The 21,488-nt window shown below is 40.1% G+C and overlaps 1 protein-coding gene across 1 annotated transcript in view; it reads right to left on the reverse strand.

The window, feature by feature from the left end:
• Positions 1–971: 971 nt before the first annotated feature.
• Positions 972–21,488, reverse strand: part of NPTXR (neuronal pentraxin receptor) — a 31,779-nt gene continuing 11,262 nt past the window's right edge. The window contains exons 2-5 of the mRNA XM_081958739.1: positions 9,760–9,982; positions 8,921–9,165; positions 6,122–6,301; positions 972–5,639 (exon numbers count right to left, since the gene is read on the reverse strand). Coding sequence (XP_081814865.1) covers positions 5,415–5,639; positions 6,122–6,301; positions 8,921–9,165; positions 9,760–9,982 — 873 coding nt within the window. The 3' untranslated portion in view covers positions 972–5,414. The remainder of the gene's footprint in view (positions 5,640–6,121; positions 6,302–8,920; positions 9,166–9,759; positions 9,983–21,488) is intronic.

Raw genomic sequence — 21,488 nt, forward strand, 5'->3', positions numbered from 1 at the left:
CCTACCAAGAAACGTTTTTGAAGGGTGACCATATAAATGAAATAAGACCTTGGATAAGATTGTCCTGATGTAGTGTAGAAAGTATGGAAGATAATCAGAGAAAGGCCAGATCCCTTACTAAAGCAATGAGTAGAAACACATAGCTTAAGTCCAAACCAAGCAGAAAGTATTTGTAAGCAGCTCAAACAAATATCTCCCTAATTCACATAGGTATAAAAGGGGGAGAAGGCACAGCAAAATTAACCTTGCAAGATTCTGTTATTATAGTCAAATTTAATAAAAAATAGTTTTAGCCATGTGTTGAGTTGACACTTGGTCTGGCCTCTCACTGTGCATCAATTCCAAGGGGCTCCTTGGTTCTTCAGTAAATAAAATTGCTCATTATTTGGAGTTGGACTCTCTGGGGAAAGTCATGTTGAGATGATGGAAAGATGGTTTGTATCTTGGGTAGGTGAGGTGAGTTTGAACTCGCAAGTACTGAGGAAGTGGACTAGAAGCTTGAGTTGATAAACCCACTCATCTCTATATTAGATCAATGGTTTTTTCAGCTGGAGAATGCCAGCCAGGAAGTGATATGCAATAGTATGAACTTTTTTGAGTATCTACTTCTTTCTTTGCAATTTCCTTCTATTTTGTAATCTTTTCTTTTGAGGGAAATTTTTCTGAAGGTGGTTGGATACAGCTTCAGAGTTCCCTGGAGAATATAATTATCTAGGTGCTTTTCAATCAGGTTTCAGACCAGTGCCGATATTGTGTTAGTATTAGCTAGTTGGGCTTGTTTATGACTTTTGGCAGAGTTAGGATGAGGGTGGTACAATTTATTCATTTCTACTCCTTTGACCAATTACCTTTCATGTATATTCTTTCTTTGTTAACAGAGTGATACAAATATTTTCCACCAGACTCTAACAATGGCTATATTGTGTAGTTGTGTATCAGCTTCCTATTTAATGTACTCATCCATAAGAGCATCAAATATAAACATCAAATTTATTGTCAACTGTCAAATATACCAAAAAAACCCAAACATTATGATACATACATGTGCGCACATACAGTATATCACATCCTTTTAAACAGCTATACAGGAGGAAGGGAGAAAGAGAAGAAGGTGATGGTTGGAGAACTTATTCTTTCCCATAGGCTTGGGATATTATGGTCACAGTGTTTACAGTTTGAACAGGATTGCTTCTCTTCCTATGCTCACTCCTTCCTCTAAATAGTTTGATCCTCCTAGGCAATGAGAAAATTTGAGGTTAACCTTTTTAGTGGTACACATTAAAGATTGGCCTGTTGGAGTGATGATTCTTATAATTCATGGAGCCGGTTTACACTGTTGTATCATTACACATATGCTGTGGAGAACTACATAGAGGCAACCTGTCGGCATATAATATGCTTCTGCAGCGTACACATGGTGAAAACAATGCTTATCTCCATTTCCTATGTAATATTTGTACAAGTGGTCACACACTATGTCCATCTTCCCAGTCTGGTGTTCCTTAAATGTGCAAGGCTACTTGCACAGTATGTGTGTCATAATTCCCACATGTGCATCACATTATCCAACATATCAGGAGGACACCTAGTCAGAGAAGGCTATATTAGTTTTTCATCCATTAAAAGAGAATCCTCACTTATATAACTGTCTCCTTAATGGTTGCCCAGATAATCTGAACAAAGCTTTTCTACCTTGCCTTCACACTCACTCACTCCATCTGATCAGAGAGAAAGTAAAAGAGAAAGGACAAATATACATATTTTGTTTAGTCAGGTAGAAACATTTACGGTAGGGGAGGGAGCATAATACAAAAAAAGGGCCAATGCACTAGATTCAGAATTTCTCAAACAATTGTGTCGTCTGGTACTCAAATCAACACTGTTGACTGTGTTCTACCGTAAGAGAAGATTCTATAGCTCTCCAGTGCCTTCCTCCATTTTTTTGGTTCTATTTTTTGAAAACCTGGAATGCTGAAGACATTTTAAGGTGTCTTATTTTTGTCCAAGGAGAGGCACAATAAGAAGAAAAGCCAGACTGGAATAAGAATAGGAACACAGCTAGTTCTCTGCTGGAAAGTGTGGAGAGCTGAATATTTTTAAGTGTCTTTGCAGTTTTTATTGCAGCATCCTGGGCTGTCTTACCCATTTGGCTTTATCTAGAATTTAATATTATTTGTTAGTAACCTAGCCAAGATTACACGACACATTTGTGAAAATATATTTTGAATAGATTCATGTGATCTTTGCTTTTCATGTGAGGAAGTCAGTGCGGGGATAAAGTTATGTCTTGTGGCTGTAATGCAGGGCTTTCTTCACTCCCTAGAAAACATTACTAACAACATTATTTATATTACTAATATACTCTACTAGTGTTCAACAGCGTTTCCAGACATTGGGCTAGCTGGGAGTTTGGGGAGCATCAGGTTGGAGAAGACTGAAATGTATTATTGTTTTTGAAGGCCCATAAGGGTCTTGACTCTTGATTAAGATTAAGACCTGAAAGAACATTGAGTCCTAATATGTAAGTGTTGCACTGAGATGTATTCATTTGTCATACTAGTGGCAAGAGATGCTCTATTGAGCAAAGAAATTAAATCAGTACTTATCAAGAGAGAAAGGGATCCTTTCTTCTTCAGGACAAATGACTTGGGAAATGTATTTATGTCTGCAAATGTGTGACAATAATAAAGAAACTGTCCAATGCATTTTCTTTACTGACTGCAAGGAAAATGAAGAATTTGCAGAGGATCAAATATTTTGATCTCACTCAACCAGCCTACCTAGTAAAACAAACATACTAACAACCCAGTCGTGGGTTTCAATTTATTTCACTACCAGTTCGCTCGTGTGCGTTTGCGCACTCGCACGATGCTTCTGCGCATGTACAGAAGCGTCTGGCGGGTGGGCGAAGCCTCCCACCACTGCCGCTACTGGTTCGTCTGATCTGGGGAGAACCAGCAGAAACCCTCCTCTGTAACAACCCAAAGATCTGATGTCTAAATTCTGACCACTCATTTTATATTTCATTTAGGCCGGAACACTCTGCCTGGTGTTCCCAAGTGGTCTGAGAATCTGTTCTGCACCTCCTTGCACACCTCTGACTGTGATTGCCATGAACAAACAGCCAGTATGGTCTAGTGGTTAAGGCACCAGGCTAGAAATTGGGACGGTGTGAGTTCTAATGCTGCCTGAGACATGCAAGCCAACTAGTGACTTTGGGCCAGTCTCTCTCTCTCTCTCTCTCTCTCTCACCCCGTCTCATCTCACAGAGATGTTGTGGAGAAAATAGGAGGAGGAAGGAGTATTAGGTACATCCGCCCCCTTGAATTATTTATATAACATAATAATAGTGGGATAAATAAATAAATAAATAAATAAATAAATAAATAATAAATAAATAAATAAATAAATAAATAATAAATAAATAAATAAATAAATAAATAAATAAATAAATAAATAAATAAAGCAAGTAGGAGAATCCAAACACTGTAGTTGAAGCCCTAACATAGTTTTAATACATCTTTAAAAGGAAGGATTAAAACAAAACCCTAAGGTCTCAATTGCCAGTCAAAGAGAAATCAGAAAATCTTACTCCCTTAGTATGAAACATGAGTTGTCCCCTTTGTAGCCTTTACATGCCAACCCCATGATAGGTCCATGCCTTGGCTGCCAAAATACAACCCATCCCCATTTGATTTCCAAAAGCTCCTTTAACTAAGGGGCTGTCTGTCAAGTAAGACACAAAACCGTATTTTCAGTGACACACTTATAAGTGTATCCACAAATATGTGAGCTAATAATGCAGCGGAAGAGGATGGATACTGAAAGATCCAGTATGCATCAGGGATAAGACAAATAGCAATGGTATCACTGCAGCAGAACCTCTCAGTAAAATGTGGAGAATCTCTCTTGGGCTGATATGTAAATTACAGTAAATGAATTCATTTCATTGACCAACAGGCTCCCTTTCTCAATTGCACTGTCTTGCTTATTGTGTCCCTCTGCAGTTTGCAGAGTTTTGCAGGATGTGATATATTTATTGAAATGTGTGCAGTGATGTATGCCTTTTTGTGGTGACGTTTTTGGATGGCAGGATCAGATTGCTAGACCCTAATCATTATATTGGCTTTTGTGTGGTCCCAAATGTTATTTCCCGACAGGTTTCTATTTATCAGGAATCAACAACTCAACCAGTCAAATAGTTTGGCCAACTTTCTTCAACTTGGGCATTATTCAGGTACATAGATCTCAACTCTCAGAATCCTACAGTAAGCATGACTTTAGCAGATAAATCTTTGAGCTGAAATTCATAGGAGGAGGAGGAGGAGAATGCATGGATAAAAAAGCTATCATAGAGCATAACAAAAGTTTTCATATCATACCACATCACATACCACATCACTTCAGACACAATGCTTTTTAATGAACACGATTCACACACAATCAGCTGCAAGTCACTGTGATGATGATCAACAAAATGAGCCAAGCTTGTGAGAGTCAGCCCTTAGGAGGGAAAGGCAGCAATGAAAGGGAAAACTGGGGTAGAAAAAAGGCTTGACCAAGACTGCTCCTATTCCATGCCTACCACTTAGAACTTACCCTTCTTAAAATCTGTCATTATGGCTTATAAGAAAGGTTTAAAAAAGAGTTTGAAAATATATAATCTAGAGAAACAAAAAAAGATTGGCAGGGCAACACAGGAATTCAAGTAACCGATTAGGGAAATGATGCCTCTGGTGTAAAAAAAAATCGAACATAGGCCTTTGTGAAATTAAGGAAACTGCTGGCACTTTTTGCTTAGTGACAATGTTTTACAAGGAAGACTACGAACTAAAGCTAGAAGAAAGATAAAACAGCTGAACATCCTGGTGAGGACATGCAGATACTAGAAGAATATTGGGTTGTGTTTTCTAGATGGTCAGTGGCTTATAGTGGGCAAATGTCAACAAGAGTGCTTTAATGCTTTTACAATCCCAATCAAGTTTCATCACTGAAACTATCAGCAATGGGACAGACTGGAAGTGTTGGAGATGTTTGTTCTACCAACAATTTTCTACTCACTGATACAGTTTTTATCCTTTCTCATACTGCTCTTCAGAGATTGGCTACTTTCCAACTGCTTTAGCTTTCTTAGTGGAATGTCTACTCACTCACAGAATGAATTTAAAAATATTTTACTGAAACAATGAAAAATAGTGTCTTAATTTCATTTTTAAGTTTAGAAGGTTTCCTTGCATATACATGCTCTCTTTCTCAAACACACACACACACACACACAACTTTCCCCTCTCCAGGCCGAATGTAAGAAGTTGCTGGATGGGAGAAAGGAACTGTTGTTCCTTCTTTCCCAAAGCAGATTGAAAGAAGGAAATGTGGCTTGCATGCTCCTTTCTTGTGGCAGGAACGAAAGACCTTCATGCCTTCATTTTTGCCTTGCAGATCTCAAAACTTAATTTGGCTGCCCCTCCATGGACTTCAACCAACTTCTCATCCCACTGGGCTACGTTGCCTTGCAGCTGGCTGGTGCAGTTGGCCAGACCTACGATCTCTGCTGGCATCAGGACACGATCCCACATGTTGAACTGAGAAATTTCCCCAACGAAGGCCTGAGTCGCATCAAATCTCCCTCCCAGTGTATCCTATGGCATCAAAATGGAGAAATGGGGAAATAAACAAAGTAAATAGGAAGGAATAAAACAACAATGGGTGAATCAGAGTGGATTAAAAAGTTGAAGAAAAACTAGAAAATAGCGGGATAGAAAAATATTGTTACTGAAGGTAACTATTAATTTTAGTGTAGAGGTTGCCAATTCTTCAGTTTCGAGGGCTGAATTTCATATTTTGTAGGAATAGGGCAGTTAATGAATGACAACCCTAAACCACATAGGGTAGAAACAGCCATTTCATACTCATGGCCCCTGGGTTTCAGGGACTCCAGTTTAAATCAAAAATCTTTAAATTTTCTAGATATTAAGGCTGATGGGTTTGGCACAGTCAAGAGAAAACCAATAGGGGATCTTTTAGGTTCAAATTCTGCTCCTTTAGTTCAACTGTTAGTCAAGTTGCTTGAATATTGTTTTGGTCATTATTTTTCAAGATCATGTGGAGAAATGAGACATACCTGTTCCTGGCCCAAGATTATCACCCCATGAGGTTTGATTGAATGCCAAGAGGCTAGGTTGTCACTGGCGCCACGCTCCACTCCATCTTGATACACGGACCATATGCCATCCCGGGTGATCCATGTAATGCAAATATGGTGCCATGTCCCATCCTTTAAAGTCATGGGCAGTTGAGCCACCTTTCCAACACAATAGAAGAGAGAGTGACTGTCAGGTTCTGAAGGGATAATGAAACCAGCCAAACACAGAAACGGTTTGAAATGCAGTTTGTATTCTTTCTTCGGCACGAACTGACCAACAAAGCACTAAGGCAATGAATAAATTGTCAGAGCTGCTACCTTGTGTTTCCCACCACCTTTTATAGCTACATTGATAATTAAGATAAGCCACACCCCGCGCGGTGCGCACACCCATCACCTTGTGACCCAGAGTAAAACCACCCGGCAATTAATCATGGATTATTAGCATGAATTTCTTCAGTTTGTGTAGGTGGGACGGTGAGTCTTGGCAGCTGGCCCAGTCTTCTCCCCTGAATGGCAGCTCCAGGCCTTGGAGCTGACAGTGCCTTAACAGCCTAGTGCAAATAGATGTTTTTGTAGATGCCTTTTTGTCCTTTGCTAAAATTCCCATACCCATCACTATCACAGTTGGGTTTCCCAATCATCTTTATAGTCTAGAACAGTGGCTCCCAACATGGAGCCCACACCCCATAGGGGGGAAATTAGATTTTTAATGGTGGCAATTTGAACCATGTTTAAACCAAGTTTTAGGCTTCCTCCGCGTGAATAGAGCTCCCTTTTGAGGTAAAGAAAGAATTATATGTCACCGGGGGGGGGCAGGGGGGGGCATCAGGATTTTAGAGATGCTTAGGTGGGGCATGGCCAAAAAAAGGTTGGGGACCACTAGTCTAGAACTGCAGTCACTATGGCAACATAGCAAACAGATACAACTCAATGGGATAGATACAGGGGTGTCAACCTTGATTTCATTGAGGGCCGCATCAGGGTTCTGTTTGACCTTGGGGGGCATGGTCAGAATGGGCATGGACATCTCAATGTCACTCATTGAGGTTCCATATTTGGCCACGATGGCCTCCTGCAGCCCTCTGCCAGCGAAAACGGAGCCCAGGAGGGCCCCATGTTGCCTTCCTGAGCTCTGTTTTCAGTGGCAGAGACACTGCGGGCTAGTCTTTTGCTGTTTCCAGAGTGGGCCAGATCTAAGCATCCAGTGGGCTGGATCCAGGCCCGGGGCCTTGAGTTTGACACCCCTGAAATAGAGTAATCTTTCTGGTTATTTTTCCAAAGAAGAATCTGATTGCAAAGCAGTTCCACAGCTGGATTGTCACTACCCAAAGAAGCCCATCATGAGTACTTGGCCACCTGGTATCTCAAAATGGTGGGTGATATAACAGACTTCTCAATTAGAATTGTAAAATGTAGATAGACTCACAGGAAAAGATAGCTACCCTTCGGATAGCCTGAACCCAAACAATTTTCTTTTGTAGATTAAAATCACCAGCCTGAATTGTTTGTAGTAGTAGATTGGAAGTCAGGAAAATATATCCAAGAGTGTTGTGGCAGAGACACTACACAAATGGACCACAACAAAAATCTGTTGCTTTTGATTCTATCTGTACTTTCTGAACATTTTTCAAGGGCTGTTCCATGCAGACAGCATTATGGGCATCTAAAAGAAAAGCAATCAAACTTGGGCAAAGCCATTCCTGCTACTTCATCACTGTGGCCCTTGATTTTCCAGGATCAGAGCACAGTCAGACCCTTTGAATCGGGGGGGTGGGAGGGAGGAGCTGAATTTTTGTGGATGGCATTGTATTTTCACTTGACAGCCCTCTAATGGCATCAGAGCAGGGTGGGTTCCTCCCGGTTCTAACCTCGTCTATAGAAGAGGTTCCACAAATCTACAGTGCCGTTTAGAACCGGTTCCAGCTCCCTCCCCCTGCCCGTCCGCACATCATCAAGATGAAGAGCGAGAGGAGGAATTCTGAGAGTTGAAGTCCACAAGTCTTAAAGCTGTCAAGTTTGAACACCCGTGGGTTTTTTTTCTAAAGGGTTAGGGAGTGCAAGGGTCTTGTAACGTGACAGCTTTAAGACTTGCATGCTTCAAATGCCAGAGTTTCTGAGCCAACACTTTGGTTGCTAAGCAAGAGTGTTGTTAAGTGAGTTTCACCACATTTTACAAGTTGGCCAAGCCCATCCTGTCACATGGCTGATAAGCCACTCCCCACCTGGTCACATGGCCGGCAAGCCACTCCCACCCAGTCACATGGCCGGCAAGCCACTCCCACAAAGCAGGCCACACTTACAGAAGAGGTTCTAAAAAATTTGAAACCCACCACTGCATCAGAGGTATATTGCTGGCATGCAGACATTACTGGAGGGGTGGGGAATCAATTTTTTCCCTCCCTTTCTTTTGGAGGCGATGTAAGTAGGTAAAACAGATACAATAAACCTATTTGTTTTTCATATTGTTTATAAAAAAATAAGTAAAACAATCACACCACTGAAAATCAACTGTTTCCACTGACATTGGGAGTTGCATTTTACTGGTAGTGGCAGTTCATGTCTTAGCAATTCATAAAAAGTAAATATGTGTCACATATGTCCGGATGGGGAGGTCATAAAAGTCAAGATGACTTTTGCAGGGCAACCCTTTCATGCTACCATGGTACTCCAGCCTAGGGAAATCCCACACTGTTACTACAGCTAATGCCACTTTTAGAACAAGGCAGTGCCTGTGCCATTCAATTTATTCTCTGCTGTAAGCTCCCTTTATCTTACCTTGTCATTAATTATAAGCTCCATAGGATTGTTTCCCCATACTATCAGTACAAGCTCATTGGCTTGTCCAGGAGCGGAGTAGGAGAAAGGGGTGCCCACTTCTGCTGAATTCTTAGCTTTTAGCCACATGCTGATGGTGAAGGCATATAGTTCAGGCAAGCTTTTCTTCATCCGAGCGTACATGTAGTTGTTTCGTACAGGGATGGAGACTTTGAAGGTTTCTGGAGGGTTGAAGACAGTTGTTTCTATGTGCACAGGAGATAAATAAGAGTCAAAAGAGTTATGAAAGACTAGCAGAGATAGAGAAATAATCCTGACATATGATCAGACCGTCGTTATCTGAAAGAGCTGCTGAAATGGGTGTCAGATTTTATAAATAGTCAGTACATTAGCCGCATTCTATCAGAATTTGAGATCATTTGACAAAGTTAATTGGTCACAGATTTAAGAAATATCACCTAGCACATAAGTAATTCATGGAATCTACAGCCACAAACGGGGAAAAGATGATCACTAGAATAGCTGGCCGTAAGAGAGGAGTCATCCAAGTTACAAAAGCTAGTTGTGTCAATCAAAGGTTGCTAGTTATTTTACAGTGGCTGTATGAAGCCTTTCACTGGGGCATATGCTATCAGGTAATATTTGCTGAGGAACAAGAGTAGAAGAGCCTCATTGTGTAACACATGAATAGCACCAGATCAGAAAGTACTTCGAGATAAACATTTCAATAGCACCGCATTTTGATGCATCTTTTCTAATATGTAAACATGTACTAAAATTGAATGTATGAAAGCTCTGGATTTAACCCCATATTCTGGGCTCCTCGTGGTCACACTAACCATGCTCAAGCTCAACGACCCGGTTATGGAGAGCATCCAGCTCCTTTTCAACATTTTGTTGCTGTTGGTTGTGGCTGCTGGTGATGGAGGTGCGTTCTTTCTCCAGGGCCAAAAGCTTAGAGAGGATTTGTCCTTCCAGGTCCTCCATCTTGGTGTGGATGGTCTCTTGGGCTGGCACGGGGGCAGAAGTAGAAGAAGCATTCGTTCGAGTGGGAATATCCTGCTGCACTCAGAGAAGAGATAAAAAACCAGATTAAAAATAACAGAAAAATAATTTCACACACAAAGAATTCAGAGATGCCTTTATTGATGTATTTATATTTCTACAGTACCCCAATATGGTTAGGATTGGACTTTGGGAGAAAAGATCATGATCCTGCAGCCATTAGGGTCCCAAGTGATTTCCAAAGGATCAGTGCAGGGGAGCATTAACTGATATCATAGCATTAAAACACACACAGAGACACATATATGCACATACATATACGTGTATCAACCAATGGATGGTTGAACATATATAATGACATATGATCATTTTTGTTACTTTTAATTAAAAATATGCATTTTTGGGAAATAAAATGGGGCTTATAAAATGGAGCAATATCTAAAGTTCCTCTTTCCGACAAGTTTAGGATCTAAAGTTACTTGATTCCATTATTCCACCCAGATCGTTAATATAGACTCAGCATAAAAAGCTGAGAGCCATGATATTATGAATAGACTAAAACTGTTGAATTAACCCAAAACAATTTAGAGAATCTTTGTGCACCTACCAATGTCTTCTGTCCTGGGCCCCAGAGCCCCAAAAGTGATAGGAGAGGGATTGGAGATCAGCAATAAAACCCAGGTCTGATGTGAAAAATACTGTTTATGGATCCCTTGCAAATTCCATTGGAAAGATTCATATAGCAGATGAAGGGAATGGTTAGAGTAGCGTGGTTTTTTTTTAAAATTTTGGCAAGTTTAAGATGTGTGGACTTTTGGGAAATTGAAGTCCATGCATCTTAAAAGTTGCCAAGGTTGAGAAACACTGTATCAAAATTACAAATGAGTTGCAAAAATCTAGACAAAACTTCAGCAGAGAGATAGCATTTTCGGTATCCATTTACTGCCACTTATTGGCCATCTGGATTTGTACAGCCCAGGTACAATAAGGAAAAAAACTTCCCTGTTTGAGACACAGAGGAGAGTTCCCATCAATCAGAGGGAAAAGGTTGGTCTCTCCCTCCCTCCCTCCCTCCCTCTCTCTTTCTCCTTCTCTCTCTCTGGAATATTTTGGATTTAGTGCTTAATATTTATGCTTAAAAGTGACCACTTGAAATTAAAGGGACAGTTAAGTCATGTTTAATATGGCCCAAAATTACTCCCGGTGGCCAAGGAATTGAAGGAAGTGTTGCAAATGGTTGCCCCATTTCTTTGCACTGATCAGCTGCTTTAACCAATTAGAAAAGATGGGCAAAGAAAATGTTTTTAAACTCTGTTCCTATACCTGTGTTGTGTGTTGTGTGTGATGAAGTGACAAAGGAAGCTCCCTGTTTATCTGTATTTCCTCAAGATGTATTTTTGATAGAAGTGAAACTTTTCTGTCCTATGCATTTCTTAATAAGTCCAAATATTAGTTCAAATATAATTTATCTTTGTCACAATAAGGATGTTGTACCCGTTGAACACATGCACACGGGTCAAAACTTTTTGGACATGAGATTTTAACATTAGTGGCAAGCAAAAAAGGAACAAGAGACAGAATATCCTTCCGCACACAATAATACATAGGGCCCTTCAGATCTTTTTGGGCTTTTGGACCATGTATAGGTCTTTGACTAATTGTTTTATATTTTGTGCTTTTATGCCTGTACATTAGTGGTTGAGAAATTTTATTTTAAATTGGAAATGGCTGTCAATATTTTAAACAAGCATAAAAAGGTAAAGGTAAAGGTTCCCCTCCAGTGGTGGGTTGCAGATGGTACGCCCCGGTACGGGCGTACCGGAGCCAGCCCAGAGCACTGGATACCGTTCCAGTACAGTGCTCTGGAGGGCCCACCCGCCTGCCCAAGCTTCTTACCGGTGTTTTAAGGCTTCTGCGCTTACGCACGCGGTGCATATAGTGCCTGCGCTCCGCTCTGCTGAGCAGCTGGAGTGTTGCGGAGGCTCGCGGAGGTGCTAAGACGCATTCACGCATGCTGCACGCATCCACGTGGACGCCCCCGGGCCCGTTCCAACCATACTGGTTGGAACGGGATCCAGAAACCACCACTGTTCCCCTCGCACATATGTGATAGTCATTCCTGATTCTAGGGGGCGGTGCTCATCTCCGTTTCAAAGCTGAAGAATCAGCTCTGTCCGAAGACATCTCCGTGGTCATGTGGCCGGCATGACTAAACCCTGAAGATGCACAGAACGCTGTTACCTTCCTACCAAAGGTGGTTCCTATTTTTCTACTTGCATTTTAATGTACTTTCGAACTGCTAGGTTGGCAGAAGCTGGGACAAGTAATGGGAGCTCACTCTGTTACATGGCACTAGGGATTCCAACCACCGAACTGCCATCCTTTCTGATTGACCAGCTCAGCGTCTTAGCCATTGAGCCACCATGTCCCACTTCAAACAAGCATAGTCTCTATTTTTTAAACATTTTCAATTAATGGGCTTATTTCTGCTTTTAAACACTCAAAAGTCTGGAAAAGAATGCCTATAAGATCCTAAGTTGCCAAGGATGGAACTGGGTATCAGGTGAAGAATAAATGGACTTTTTCTTTCCCCTTTGACCAGCCAGTCCTGTTGACAAACATATAATAATTTTAATTTTACAGTTCTGCATGCTCTGTAATTTCAGGTGCTGAGGTCACAGCTGGTATTAAGGCAGAGAATATCCAGAACTAGAGCAAGTCCTTATTACCATTTGCCAGAATGGATAATCCTGCTGGGAAAAGCATTCCCATATAGAGAAACCTATTTTTCCTTCCTGTACTCTGATTACAATAGAGATCAGAGACATCTTTTCAGCCAGAGAACCCTATGGCTTTTATTAATTGTTCTAAAGCACCATTGATGTTCCACTGCATTAGTACAGAAGCAGTTAAAATTGCAGGAAGCAGCACATCTACTCTATTATGCCAGACCTGCCACAAATATTGTCAGGGGAAGATATTTCACCCTGAACTAGATGAGGTCTTAGATCGCGGCTTTTCCAAACAACATTCTCTTTAAGGTGCGAAAAAAAGAAATAAAATCCCGGAAAACATATTCTAATTAAAAACAAGCTTTAATACAAAAATAAGAAATAGAAAATAAAACAAATCTATCTAATTGTTACATTTTGGCAAGAAACAGTTTTGTCTACCAGCTTCCTGGCAGACGGACAAAGATCAAAAGGAAAGAAGTCTCTGGAATGTGTGAAGAGCAGGCACAGTACATCATTGTCAGATAAGCCCTTATGACCTGCGCAGTAACTCATCAGTAATTATTCAGTTTCAGTTCGGCTAGCAAACAATTTTTTTTTTCCAAAAAATTTTATTGGTTTTTTTAAAACATTTACTAGGAAAAGGGTATGTGGAATAATATACAAATTTTGGCAGTTGCAAGTATGGCAGACGCCCCCTCCCTCCAAACTCATGGTATACATCTGGATATAAAACATTAATACATAATCATGTAAAATCAGCATATAGAAATAAAAGTTTTCAATCAACTTATATATCATAATATATTTTCTAAATATAATTTCATTATTACTTTCGGTATGTTTATAACAATGTGGTTTTCTTATTCATTTTTGTGATCTGAGCTTTCTTGGTATTGCCCCTTCCCCCCCCGCTGGCAGAGCTCCGGCCCCTCCCGTGTCCTGTATAACCGTTGTAGAGTCTTCTGCTTTTTCTAGGTTTGCTTTATTTTTTTCCATAAAGGCCTGAGCCTCTACGGGTGTATTAATTCTAATTCTTGTCTCCTCCCAGAATATCAACATCCCTTCAGGCATCAACCATCTAAACCACACCCCTTTCTGGTATAATTTATTCGCCAATTGCGAATAACTTTTCCTTTTCTCCCTAATTTTTTTTGGGATCTGCTTCAAGATGGTTATCTCCCTATCGTGGTATGTCAATGCTTGCCCCCTTTGTACACCCAGAATTACGTCTCTTGTACTTTTCCTAAGGAATTTAATATGAACCTCCCTGGGTACATTGTGTGTCCTAGCATATGCTGAATTCACTCTATAGGCCAAGTCTATCTCCCACTCCATCTGTTGTTTGTCTTTGTGTATGTATTCAGCTAAAATGTTGGTCATGATGTCCCTTATATTTTCTCCATCTGTTTCTATAGCATTTTGAAACCTAAGATAAAAGGACATTCTCTCAAACTCTGTTTTCATTTGTTGAATATCAAGTTCTTTGTTACTCTTCTGTAAAACTTCCACCACCCCCTCGCCTCCGCCACCCCACCCTCCACAAGGTCCAGTCTCTGCGAGTTCTTATAAATTTGGACTTGATTCTCTTTAATTTCTTCCTTCATTTCCTTTAGTTGTTTCTTAATTTCTTCCTGGCCCTGTATGAGTTGTTGAAGCATTTGCAGCAAGTCCACCTCTGTGCTCTTAGGTTGCATCATTTCTGTAATCTTTGACTGTGTGGCAGGGCTGGATGTTGCAGATGTCGGTGCAGAAGTAGCAGAGCCAGGTTTTCCAGGTGGTGGTCTTTTTGGAGACATAGTTTATAAGACAGAGAAGTCAGTCAGTGTAGAGACTGGACAGCTGGAGAAGCAGAGCAGGCAGATGAGTCCAGGGAGCAGAAAATCCAAACAAGTGAGAGTTTCTTTAGTCAATCTGGCATTAAGAAAAGGTTTCCTCTCCAGTAGATTCAGGAAATAGCAATCCACAAGAGATTCCTCTGGGTAGTACGGAGACAAAGACCGGAAGCCTGAGTTTTAAAGGTGGAGTCAGGTTTCACAGTTCATAAAGACAACGGAAGTGTGCCATCTTGCCCTGCCAACTTTGGGCTCAGAGGCATAATAAAATTTCAAAAGTTCACAAAGTTCTCAGGTCATCAACAAGTTATAAAACTAAGTCCAGTGAAAATCACTTTTATAGGGGTGAGGCATCAGTAGTTGGCTCTCCCCCCTCCTCCATCCTCCTAGGGGGAAAAGCAGAATTTTTTCAAGCCGCTTGTCCAAGGGGGGGTAAAATCCCCCCCCTCTAACCGCACCTCCAGCAAAGCTCCGAAAGTTTAACTTATAATCTTGCTGAAAAGTCCATCAATTCAACATAAAAGGAATGGAGAAAGGAAGCACCTCACCACATCGCCGCTGCTTCCTTCAAATTCACGCTGCCCGATCGGCATGGGGCGAGACGCATGCGCGCCCTCCGAAACTGCTCCCCGGTGCCTAGAGCAAAGCGGAGGAGCCCCCACCAGCCGCCGCCGATGCCAGGGCCCTCCGCGAGCCGCTCCCTCGGCAGGACGCCTCCCCGGGGCGTCCTGTGCCCCCCCAGAAGCGGGGGAAGCCCACCGGGAGAGCGGGAGCGGGCAAAAACTTGCCCGTCGCCGTAGCCGCCGGAACCGGAAGTGGCTAGCAAACAATTTAACGCAGTGACAAATATTGCATCCAGTTCCAGCCTGGAAAGGAGGATTCAGATAAAGTGGAAAGAGTTTGAAGAACAAGGATGACAGGAAACGCAAAACAAATATGTGTAACTCTTTTAAGGGACATTTCGCTTTGATAAAGATGTAAGCTAAGTATCCCTTTGAATTGCCTAAGCGGGAAGAGTCATAGAGCAGGCTTCTAACTTGTGGAACAAAGCAGCTCTGAGTTTCAATACATTCCTCAATGAAACTTCTGTGTATGTATAGAAACCATTTACTTGAAGTAAAGGAAGTTACAAAGGTAGAGTGATCTCTCACTGATGCTTCACGACCTTTAAACAGTTTGCTCCTGGAGTGCTTTTAGTACTTCTGGAAGGTAAAGCACCATTAAAGCAGATGCTATACAATCCTCAGAGACTTAACTATTAAATTCCTTGAAGAAAGATTAAGGAAGTCAATTGCAGGACAATACAGCAAGTCTTCAAGTACATACAGGAATGTCTCCCAGAAGAAAACTGTGACTCAAGACATGCAATAATGAGCTTCCGTCCAGGAAAACACCTACTGCTTGAATGCTAGACAACATTCCTTATGGAGAAGAACAATTTGACAGTAGAATTAGTTATGGGAGGAAATAATAGCTTGAACTGAACGTTCAAGAGGCTGGATAAGACATTTGTAATGAGCAGCATCTGTGCTTTTGATTTTAGAATCTGTTTTATAATCAATCACATTGGGGTTAACAATGATAGAACATGCAGTTCAGCAATCTTGTCAGCTTTTATTTTTTTCCTGGTCGTGATTCTTAATTTTTGTGAAAGAACATCAGTTAAAAGCAGAGTGTTCTAGAAGAGAAACGGAAAAGAAAATACTAAAGAAGGTGTGAAGGAGACAAATCTGGATAATTTTGTTTAGATTGGTTGCCAAATTAAATCAACATTTTGCATATTTCCAAGGCTGAAATGCAATTATCTTTCAGATTTAAATAGATATTTTAGAGCCAAATACTTTCAGAAAGTTTTGAGAGGAAATATATCTAAAACTAAATTAAAGACCTGCTCTATAAAAGAGAGTAGGATATTGCTATGATGGGGCTTATTAAACCACAGTTAAATAAAAAAATAATGTTTGAATGTTTAGGAGGAAGTCAGTCACCCAGTCTTCAGATTTTCCTAAAGATTTGGCCACTTAAAGCAGCAAATTCCTACAGTACCTTAGGGTACCTTAGGGTACTGTAGGAATTTGCTGTCTTGTACGGCCAAATCTTTAGAAAAAATTGAAGAATAGGTAAATTGTCAGGTGTCTTAAGTGTTCTTGTTTTCAATTGCAGAATAAGGAATTATAGACCAATCTTTCTGACATCAATTCCTGTAAAAAGAAGTCCAGAACAGTTCATAAAGCAATCAGTCTTTAAGGTTTGAAAGCAGTATGTCACCAGAAGTTACATAAACCTGTCAAGAATCAGTCCTGCCATATTAACCGTATCACATTTTGTGATCTGATGAGATATTTAATAGATTGTGGGAAGGTTATAGATAGAATATTTCTTGATTTCAGCAAAGCGTTTGATTAAGTGCCCCAAGGCATTCTAATTAACATAGCTAGTTAAGAGTGGGTTAGATGGTTTAACAGTTGTGTAAATATGTAGCTGGCTTGAAAATTATACTCAGGAAGAGGTTACCAATGGAGTGCCATAAGATTCAGCAGTCCAAGGTCCTATATTCTTCAGGGTATTTTTTTTTAATTTTTATTAATGACTTGGGTGAGGAGGGAAGTAAAATGTTGATCAAAATGGCAAGTGACAAAATTGGATGGGATAATTAATATAACATTTGAAACAAACTTGATCACTTAGAAATAAGATGAAAATTCCATCAATAAATGTGATAGAAACAAATGCAAAGCTCATTATTTCAACAGTTATAGTCAAACAGAGGTTAAATACTAGTTTGTTGTGGATGCTTTACTATGGATTCCAGCATTGAATAGGGATTAGATTTAATAATCTAAATGATCCATTCCAAACTTTGAGCCATATGTTAAAAAAGTATTTTAAATGGAACCATACATTTAAACAAATATACTATTTTATACTAGGAGATTCATGAAGAAATGGAACAGAATGTATTTATAAACGTACATATGAGAACATAACATGACTCGGAGATAGACTATGTTAGTATTCTCCAACTTCATGTTCTTCGAATATGATAAGCCTCCAAACAGATCTAGAGACCATCTTGCCCGGGGACACTGCCTATCCTTCCTTAGTGTGGATTAAATTAAAGGAAAAATAAGAAAGTCAAAGGTGAAATGAAAAACAAAGATAGACAAGAACAAAAAAAATGAAAGATTAAAGTAATTTTTCACCCTCTTCTACTAGTGTTATTTCTCAGTCTATCCACTATTAGTCACTTACATCAGATGTTAATAAAAATAAAGGCAAAAAGGACTTCCTGCTGTCTACAGCTCCCTGCCGCTCTCATTTATTATTGTAAAAGCTGATCTAGAGAAATGTATCTATTATTTAAACCCCTCTCTGTGTTTTAATGAAGTACTCCTAGGTGTTCCTAATTAAAGTTGTAGCTTTTCTTCTCATAATTAATCCACACATCCTCTATCCTTGGTAGAAGAGAAGGTTTGGGGGGGGGGGTTGCCAAGGGAAATTATTGGTCCATGGACGTATTTAATCAAGCACATCTATCCAAAAGAGTCTTTTGTTTATCACCAAAGCTGTGCTTTGTAGAAAAATCAGGTTGTGAAGCAAGGTTGTGGTTTTGCTTTCTGTTCTTTCTGTTCCTTGGATGTATAATAGCTGACAATTTAAGAGCAATGGCAGAATAGAAATGATGGATGGGCTCCTTAAAAGAACAGGTTATTAATATTATAAGCTTTCTCTTCTCTATAAGCCAATAGGTGTAGAAACTCTCCTCTGGGTTCCAATCACACCCAAGTGGGACAAGGAAGTCGACCTTTTTTGATGGCTATTCTCAGAGGAGATCCACATTAACAATTTATCACATGACCCAGCCATCAGCACGACAACTTAAAGCTTGTCAATAAAAATTATTTATCACCATAGCAATGGCTGGAATATGCAATAAGTTGCCAATATGAACTTGGCAATAAGTTGCCAATATGAAAATATTTCCGAATTATGAAATTCCTTGTTCAGGAAGCTTATATCAACTGTGTGGGTGCGTGCTTGCCCGCTGTTATTGAAATATATTTGGTTTCTGAGAACTAATGCTTCCACTTATTTGTTGCTATTTATATTTATTACTTTTAACATATTTATTCCATTATTTATATATGTATCTATTGAAAAGTATTTGTAAATTTAAAATAATCTGATCGGATCTAATTTTTTTGCGGCATTTCTTTACCTATCACTCTCAGATTAGCTTACAATAAAGTTAATGAGCAAAAGTGGCTTTTATCATTATATCATATTCCTTTAGCAGAAGAACATCAGAAGCAGTACAGTGCTTGTACAGTGTGTGAAATAAATTTAATGCAACTCGATTATTTTAATATACTCATTTGGGTACCAATTTTTTTCTACCTATTTTCTATCTTTTGTTCCAAACAAAAGAGAGAAAATCTTTTCAGCTTATTCATATCCTGTTCTACTTTTCCTCTTTTTAATATATTTGCAATTTAAATCTGAAAGAAACAAATCCTTCCTTAGCTAATTTATCTGGGTAAATCAATATCCTCTCCAGCAGATCTGATCCCAAATATCAGTCGTGGCTCTCATACTGACGCAGAGTGCTTGTCCAAATCTATCTGTCTCTGAATTAGACTACCTCAAATAAGATCAGCAGAATGTGCACAGCGCCCCAGGAAGGGTTCTGAAGATGGGCAAAATACACCCAAAATACCTGATGGGATTTGGAAGACTAGCGAAGTAGGCTGCATTGTTCCTTTTTTAGACCTTGTTCTGTTTCTCAAGAAAGGAACAGAGACTTGGAGCAAAAAAGACTTGGTGCACATCAGCGTTAAAAAAAACCCCAATGTTAATCCAAGAACTCAAAAGAAAAAGATATTTTATTCTGGGTTTCTAATGTTCCTTTTTTAAGAACCTTAATCTCAAATAGTGTGAGAAACATTCTAAAGGCAAAACAGTATGTGTGAGAGAGACACAGGGATGAGCTCCATGATCGCGTAAAGCAGGAGTTCCCAATTTTTTTCTCATCACTTCTCCCTTCAGGTTAATCCTAATGCACACACCTGCCCTAAAAAAATCAAAATACCAAACTAAACACAAATGAACAGTAGAAACAATACAATGAAAATTTGGAAAAGCTAGATTTATTAACTAAAGGTTATTTGCACCTCCCTTCGACTTTGTTTGCACCCATCAAGGGAAGTTTGCCTTGCAGTTTGGAAAATCCTGGTTTAAAGCAAGGTCATTACAATGAAGTAATCATAGTTTAATTCGTTTCCCATGCACATCATAATATCATAATGGAAGCTTGCCCCTTTGGTCACTTGGCTCTAGCTCCCTCTTTGAAGAATGCCTGTGTAAACTTTGCTTTCCCTACCTTCTCTTTTTTAACTTTTGTGTTTGTGACAGAATTGCTTCAGTCACCCGGTGGGCTTGCTTTACATAAGTCAGGGGTGTCCAAACTTGGGAACTTTAAGACTTGTGGACTTCAACTCCCAGAATTCCCCAGCCAGCTATGGAAGTCCACAAGTCTTAAAGTTCCCAAGTTTGGACACCCCTGACATAAGTAACCTATCACTTATGCACTGCTTGTCACCTATGGGTACCAAATTATTTGTACTCCAGTCTAGATTCCAAGCTAAACTTTCTATAACCATTCCTAGACGGTATATAAGGTAAAAGTAAAGTTTCCCCTCGAACATATGTGCTAGTTGTTGCCGACTCTAGGGGGCAGTGCTCATCTCCATTTCAAAGTCGAAGAGCCAGTGCTGTCCAAGGATGTTTCCGTGCTCATGTGGCCAGCATGACTAAATGCCGAAGGGGCATGAAACGCTGTTACCTTCCCATTAAGGTGGTCCCCTACTTGCATTTTTACATGCTTTTGAACTGCTAGGTTGGCAGAAGCTGGGACAAATAACGGGAGCTCACTCCGTTACACTGCACTAGGGATTCAAACCGCCGAACTGTTGACCTTTCTGATCGACAAGCTCAGTGTCTTAGCCACTGAGCAACCACGTCCCTCTAGACCAGTGTTTCTCAAACTTGGCGACTTTAAGTCCTGTGGACTTCAACTCCCAGAATCCCCCAGCCAGCATAGCTGGCTGGGGAATTCTGGGAGTTGAAGTCCACAGGACTTAAAGTCGCCAAGTTTGAGAAACACTGCTCTAGACTTTAATTTTAATTTTAATTTAATTTAATTAGCACTTCTAGACCGCCCCCTCTCCCAAAAGGGACTCGGGGCGGTGTACAGTCCATATCAAAAACATCATACATAAAAACAATTAAAATTATTAGATGGATAAATACATAAATAAGAGGAGGATAAAATAGACAGAACTGTAATTGCTAAATAAATAATTTAAAATATACAAAATTTAAAACCCCAGTGTCCTATAAAATTAAGTCCCCTAAAAAACCAGTAGGAAATATATATGCCAGGAGGTGACGTTAAGAATTATGCCAGGCCAGCCAGTCGGAACAGGTGTGTCTTCAGTTTCTGCCGGAAGGAGCGGAAGTCGGTGGTGGTTCTAATGTCGGGGGGGAGGTCATTCCAGAGGGTTGGGCCCATCACAGTTTATAGTTAAGAGCTTACCATTATTGATTCTTTTTTTTTTTGTCTTCTTGTCAAGGGCCAAGACAAGTTACAAATTTAGTAGAAACAATTCAACCATTAGAGTGGAGGGTATACTTTATTATTGAGGTGGTGGCACATTTTGAATGTTTAGATGTGCCACAGGAGACTTGCCTATTCAAAGAACTGCTGTACTGATGGACATCAGCAGTCCCAAGCATGCACTTACTAGAAGGTGAAAAAGCTGTCTCTATTGTGTCAGAGGAAACTTTGTGGGTCTCAAAGCACCGTAAATGCAGTGCTTATGTCTGCTACTTGGTTTTGCTGGATACCGACTTCCCATTTAGTCTTTATATTAAGAGATTACTTTTTAAAATTTAAGTAGGGCAGGCACCCTGTTGAGCACCAAATATGCTCCATGG

The sequence above is a fragment of the Natrix helvetica genome, assembly GCF_964273705.1.
Source record: "Natrix helvetica genome assembly, chromosome: 6".
Classification (NCBI taxonomy): Eukaryota; Metazoa; Chordata; class Lepidosauria; order Squamata; family Natricidae; genus Natrix; species Natrix helvetica.